The 6,750-nt window shown below is 60.1% G+C and overlaps 1 protein-coding gene across 1 annotated transcript; it reads right to left on the reverse strand.

The window, feature by feature from the left end:
* Nucleotides 1-275: 275 nt before the first annotated feature.
* On the reverse strand, nt 276-2,182 carry NEUROG1 (neurogenin 1). The gene has a single exon (XM_002710221.4). The coding sequence runs from the start codon at nt 1,681-1,683 to the stop codon at nt 943-945; it is 741 nt and encodes a 246-aa protein (XP_002710267.3). The 5' UTR covers nt 1,684-2,182; the 3' UTR covers nt 276-942.
* Between the last annotated feature and the right edge of the window lie 4,568 nt (nt 2,183-6,750).

The following is a 6,750-nucleotide window of genomic DNA, read 5'->3' on the forward strand; positions in this document are numbered from 1 at the left end:
CGCCCCTACCTCTACAGGTAGCTGCGCGTGCGGGGCTAATTCCCCACTAAAAAGTCTTAATTGGTTGGTTCACGGGGGCCTGAAAGATCCCCCTGGAGTTTACAAGGAGAAAGGAAAAGACGGAGCCCGAACACCCGGGTCTGTCTTTATCCGTCTCATGGGGGAAATCAGGCACGTTTTAATTTTTGGTTGTTCTGGAACCGGACTGGAGGCTGGAGCTGGGTGGGGTCGTGTTCACAGCAGGGGCTGAGCCAGCAGCGGCGGCGGCGGCGGGGATGGGGGGTAGGGAAGGAGGGATGGAGACACTAGCAGTAGGCCAGAAACCAGGGACTTTTTTTTTTTAATTTTACTTATTTTTTATTTACACCGACCATCTGCAGTACAAAAATGTAAACTTTGATAGTTCATAATAATAGAATAAACTCTTTATGTACAAAAATACACTTTCATATGAACGAAGCATCTCGAATAAATTAAAGCACTCTGCAGCCCGGCGTCTGCAGGGGTGCGCGGAGCCCCCTCCTCGTCGCCGCCCTTTCCAGCCTCTTCATCGTGTTGTCAGCCGGCTCGAACCGAATTTTCATGCTCGTTTTTCTTCATTAGAGCTCTACAAATTGTAAAATTGACTTTTCACCTCGTCTTCGGGGGCTGATCCGTCGCTTTTCTAAATCACACTGGAGTGCTGGCCGGGGTCAGCTCCTGGCCCGCCACAAAGGCGGTTTTGTGGAGTTCACAAAGTGCAAAAGCCAAGTCCGACTTGGGGCGGGCAGCAGGGGCCCCGGGGCTGAGGGCTGCGCAAACGGACCCGGGCGCAGCCGGCGGGGGCGCAGGGCTCCGGTATCCGCCGCCCCCTCGAGCCCTCGCTTCCTCCCGGCGCCCCCGGGAGGCAGCTGGGGTCCCGACGGCCTGGGGGCGGGGGTGGCGGCCGTGTCTACCACGGGCTTAATGGTAAGGGATGAAGCAGGGCGTCGTGTGGAGGAAGTCCTTGGGCAGGCTGGGGAAGGAGAAGAGGGGGTCGCCGGGGCCGTAGGCGAAGTCGTCGGAGGTGGCCGGGCTGCTGGGGTCGGACAGCGGCGAGGCGGCGGCTGCGCAGGGGGAGGCGGCGGGCGCGGAACCCCAGGACTCGGCGTCGCTGGCCGGGCTCGGGGGCCCGGGCAGGCAGGGGGCGCACTGTGGCGACAGGAGACGCTCCCGGGCGCCGCCCCCGGACAGCCCTTGATCCGCCAGGCGCAGGGTCTCGGCCAGGGCCCAGATGTAGTTGTAGGCGAAGCGTAGCGTCTCGATCTTGGTGAGCTTGGTGTCGTCGGGGAAGGAGGGCAGCACACTGCGCAGCGCGTCCAGCGCCGCGTTCAGGTTGTGCATGCGGTTGCGCTCGCGGTCGTTGGCCTTGACCCGCCGGCTCCTGCGCAGCGAGTGCAGCAGCGCCTCGGAACGCACGCGCGCGCGGCCGCGGCGCCGCCGCCGCTCCTGCTCATGGTCCTGCGCGTCCGCAACGCCCGGCGCCCCGGAGACCCCAGGCACGCTCCTGCGGGCCGGCGCGGGCGGCCCCGAGGCCGAGACCGGCGGCTGGAGCCTGGCACAATCGTCCTCGTCGGTGAGGAAGCCGGACAGGTGGCCGCCGCTGCCACCGCTGCTACTGGCGCAGTCGAGGTCGGACAGGCAGGTCTCCAGAGGCGCTGGCATCTTGGCGCTGAGCCGGACGCACGGACGGACGAGAGGGCGCCTAGAGAGCAGGAGCCCGCCGGGGCTGAGGGCACGGCAGCTGGGGCGCACTTACGTCCCGAACGGCCCGGGGTTACTCTCTGCCCTGTGCGGGCCGGAAGGGCGCAGGGGCGTACGGGGAACTTGGCCTCGCCTGCAGGGGCCACGCGCCCGGCCGGTCTCCCGAGTGATGTCGCCGGCGATCAGATCAGCTCGTGTGAGCGCCGAGTGTGGCACACGACCGGCCTCAGGACCCCTTAAGTACCCGGCGCAACAATGGGCGCCCCCCCTCCCCTGCCACCTTCGCCCCCGCGGCAGCCCCGGTGAAAGGAGCGCGGCGGCAGGTCAGCCCCGTGCGGCGCCCGGGTATTTGCATAATTTATGCTCGCGGGAGGCCGCCCGCGCCCCTCCCCCGGCCGGAGCGTGCCCGTAATTACCACTGGCCAATGGGCGGCGTCGCCGGGACCCGGGAGCCGGCTCGGGCTCAGCGGGCCGGGCGTCTCCCGGCAGTGAATCGGAGGCGGGGGCGGCGGCGATTAGCGGCCGAGGCACGCTCCTCGCGGGCAGTCCGGGCGCCCCTCGCTGGGCCGGGCAGGGGAGGCGGGGCGCGGGCAAGCTGCGGAAACCCGGAGCTGGCTGGGAGTGTGAGTTCGCGTCCCCTCTCCGGCTGCTCGGGGCCGCGTGACTTTGGGCAAGCGATTGAACCTCCTGGAACTCGACTTCTCCCCGTCTGTAAAATAGGACCCGCAGCAGCTCTGGGAGGGCTGATCTTGGCTGGGCGCTTTCGTAACCGCGCGGCCGATGAGTGATGGTGATGGCAATCGTCCTCGGAGCCCTGGCAAAATCATGTTGCTCACGGACACGAGCGTGGTAAAGAAACGGGACAGGCTGTTGATCTTCACCTGGGCCCGGTAATGGGTGGAGGAGTGCGGTGACGTCCTGTGTCGGACGCAGTGAGTGCTCGCCTCACCCAGCTCCCTTGGCTGTTACCCAGCCCCTCACTGCCCATTGCTGGGAACCCCCTCCCCTCGGGCATCTCCTGGACGTTGCCCCCTCCAATGCCACCCCTGAGTTCCTGTGCCTGCATCTCTTGGAGGGGGCCCAGGAGGGCGGCCCGCACGTGGTGGAGCCCTCTGGCAGAAGCTTCTCTTGGTGCAGTAAACCTGCCCGTTCCGGAATGCCTTCAAGGGGCGTGCTGGTTGCCTTCTGGGGCGTCTCAGGAGCCCAGGGGCTGCTGGCACTTGTGAGAGCCAGCAGGAGCTCAGTGGCCTCACCCTGAGCTGGCCTTGGCTTCTCTCCCTGGGGCTTTCGTGCGTCCCCTCTGACACATCTGGACCCTGTGTTTTTATTGTCCGAGCTGATGCAACAAAATAGCAGCAACTTCGTGGCCTGAAGTCACAGCACTTTCTTCCATCCCATTCAGGCGGCCGGAAGTCCAAGCCCACGGTGTCTGCAGGGGCGGCTGCCTTTGGAGGCTCTGAGGAACATCTGCCCACACCCCTCACCTGATCACCCTCCCTGGGGCCTCAGTAGGCACCTGCCTTGCCTCCTGTCCCCACATGGTCTTCCCCCTGGTCTCCCTGTGTCTCCTCCTCTGCTATTTGAAGGGACACTTGGATTTAAGGCCCAGTCTATTCTGATCTCTTTACTTTAATTACACCCCCAAAGGTTGCATCCTGAGTTCTAGGTGGGGGACCACTGTTTAACCCACTGCAGCTCCTTTCCCAGACTCCTGGAAGAGACAACTGGCATGGCTAGGGTCCATTAGAGTAGACATGTGTGGGTTGTTTCAGCTGCCGGGCACCTGGACAGCCAGCCAGTCGAAAGCAGAAGAGAGAAGTGGGGTGACTGGTGGCCACAGGGGGTCAGTCTGGATGGGGCTTCTGTGGGGACCCAGGGGGCAGGGGGTACCTGGCAGCCGTGGCAGGCCTTCAGTTGCCGTGGCGGCCTCTCTTTATCTCTTTATCTTTGTCCCCTGCTCCTGTGGCTCTCTCTGAGCAGGGCTGTCACTTGCAGTTGTGCCTCTGGTTCTCAGTACAAGGGCATCTGGCACAGGGCCTGAGTGGGGGATAAAATCTAGTCTCCCTACCACCTGCCAAGCCACACACCAGAACGTGAGCTACGCCTGTCCCGAGAGGGCACCTCTTCCCGTGTACACAAGGACAAGCCGTGAGCCAACAGGGGTCTCTGCTTTCTCCTGCCACTGTCCCCTCCTCCCTCTGAGTTGAGCTGAGCAGGCAGGCGGCCCGGCTTTTCCATGGACATTAGACCTTGCTGCTTGGGCTTTTCAGAAGTGCGCTCTAAAAGTGACCCACCGAGGGTGGAGGTGACTGTGGCAGGATGAGAATGGGGCCAAGGACTTGCTGCTGCAGGGGGAAAGGCAGAGCTGCTTTATGGAGGATGTATACCCCTCTGGCACAGGCAAAGGTTTCTCCTGCCTGCAAAATGCCCCCAAGCCCAGTGCCTGAGCACATCTATGGAAACCCTCATTCTCAGAGGGCAATAAGGTGGGAAGGATGGGTAGTAAGCCCGCTGCCAGCAGGTGTTGAGCACTGCACAGGTGTTCTGGCTGCGTGGTGTGGGAGACAGCCAGCTGCGGGTCTGCTGGGAAGCAGGGGTGGGTGGTGGAAGCAGATGGTCCTGAGGACCAAGGATGACATCAGAATTTCTCACACTGTGGTCACGTGGGATGGCTGGTGGTGGTGATGGGGGACACCACCCCACACCCCCGGAATCAGAATCTCTGAAAATGTGCACCACAAGTTGAAGTTGCCACTGGCAAATGCCTAGGGCCAACTCATCCATACTAGAATATGTTTCTGGCTTTCTCATCCTTTCTCCTGACCTGGACACATCTAAACCCCTGAGCAGGTTGGGCACATTTATGTTACAGCTCAGAGGTGCTCCAAGTGATACCAGGACTAGGGTCCTCCTGTGGCTAGGAGCCTGGGAGGGCAGGGGAGGGAAGGACCCCTGAAAGGCTTTCAGAGGCCAGCCGGCAGGTGCACGCCTGCTCCAGGCAGCCCTGGAGTCCCATTGAGACCAGCAGGCAGGTGATTTCACGTCCTTATCCAAAGGAGTTTTCTGAAGTCAACACACAGGTGGAGGAACCAGCTTTCTTTAGAATGGGAGGTAGGGAGGGGCCCTTGGGTGGGCCTAGGCATCGGATACTCCCAGGATCTCTTGGGAGTCTTGGTGGCTTTTTCTTCTTAAATGAGGGCAGGCCAAAATAGCAGTGTGTGTGTGGGAGGGGTGGTAAAATGTGAGGTCTCATGTGTAATAAATCAATGTGATCAGCACATGTAAACACAAAGCAGCCTGTGCATTCGCACGACTGTTTCAGGGTTTAGAGATGAGCTTGGAATTATGATGACGGTAGGCTTGGAGAGCCAGAGATGAGTCCAGATTTCATTTGTGGGCAAGTATCTTCCTCACACCACTGACCACGCACAGACCCCATTTGGCGTTCATGTCTGGGGTCTTTGAGCCCTTTTGTGGATGCAGGGCTGGGTCAGACGGCCTGCCTGCTGCCGCCTCTTTCAGCTTTCACAAACCCAGAAGTCTGAGGTTGACAGACAACAGTTTAGAGATGCTGTAATGGGAACTAGTTTGCGAGGTTAGTCGTGTGACTGCAAGTACTGGTATGACGATTGGAATGTGTTGGGATGAGGGGTCACCATCCCATTACCCCCACCCGCCCAAGGTTGCTTAGACAGGACATGAACTTCAGCCGTGCTGTGGGATGTGTGTGCACGTCTGAGGGTTGTGAGGTTCCAAGGCTGTATTTAAAAAATAGTACACATGAACTCTCAGCTGCGGTTTATGATCGGCGAGTAGTGCGGGCGCTCTCAGCACTCAGGTGCGAGGGGCAGGGCGCTGCACTGCACCGAGTTTATAAAGCTGCCGGGCCATGCCAGCCTCGACGGGGAATGGTGCACCGGGTGAGGCTGCTTCCAAACAGGACTGTGGGGCTTCCAGCATCCTCTGCCTTCTGGAGCTACCTGGGGGCGGGAGGAGTAGCATCTCTCAGAAAGAAACGGTTGAAATCGTTGTAGGAAAAAAGAAAAAGGAAGGAGAAGGTGCCCTTACTCAAGGGGAGGGGACAGGGACTGCTGTCACCAGAGGCTGGCGCGGTCCTGTCTGAGCGTGCGTTAAGTGCACCCGCGGATGCCCGGTTGTGTCGCTGGCTAAGAGCAACAGGGTGGGGTTGGAGAGGAGAAACAATTCCCTATTTTCTTTACTGATGATCCATGACAGTTGTGGAAAGGGGGGTAAGGGGGAGGGGGAAACAAGGCAGGAGGGGGGAAACAGAGGGGTCTTTCAGTGACAGAGCAAGGAAAATGGCAAATTATCCATGGTTTCCAGAAATCCGTGGAGGCCCCCTCGGCCCCTGCCCTGCTAAATACAGTGCCGTCTGTATGCGTTTCCCACCTCAGAGATGTCTGCTTGATATGCCCTGCCATTGTGCACTGCTGTGTTTGGTTGTGTTCAATCTGCCGACGTGTGAGATGAATCTGGTCTCCGTGGAAGCCCGCGTGCAACCCTGCTTTATTCTAGGAAGGGCAAGAAGTGCCTACCCGGACGACCGCTGCCAGGGCAGGCTGCAGCCAAGGAACTTCAGTCCACAAGGGCTTTGCAAGTGTGATGTGTCTTCTAGCCCATGCTGCTGTTGGGGGACGGTGCACGCTCGGGCTGGCTCTGGGTTTGAAGTGCGTTTACTGCGGTTTGGGCCATCTTAGGGGGAAACAATGTCCTTTTTGTGCCCCAAGCGATGGGGGTATGCGCGATTGTGGAGGGAGGGCCCACGGAGGGTGCAGCCGGAGCCCAAGAGGGAGCGGGAGGAGGTGCCAGCCCCCACCGTGCCTCAGCAGTGAGGCCTGGAATCATTTTCACATCAGCTGCTAGAGGCTACAGATCAATCCAGAACCGGCTGCAAAGTCGCAGGAGTTTTGCTCTAGTGGCTATCTGGAAGCTAAATCTGGGCTCAGATGAAAAAAAAAAAAATCCAACAAAAACCGTGGCCCTGCTGTTGCTGTAGTAGATTTAGCT

Source organism: Oryctolagus cuniculus, chromosome 6, assembly GCF_964237555.1.
Source record: "Oryctolagus cuniculus chromosome 6, mOryCun1.1, whole genome shotgun sequence".
NCBI lineage: Eukaryota > Metazoa > Chordata > Mammalia > Lagomorpha > Leporidae > Oryctolagus > Oryctolagus cuniculus.

What these genes read in the sequence shown, in the direction of transcription:
- NEUROG1 (XM_002710221.4), bottom strand. Translation starts at nt 1,683, where the DNA reads ATGCCAGCGCCTCTGGAGACCTGCCTGTCCGACCTCGACTGCGCCAGT.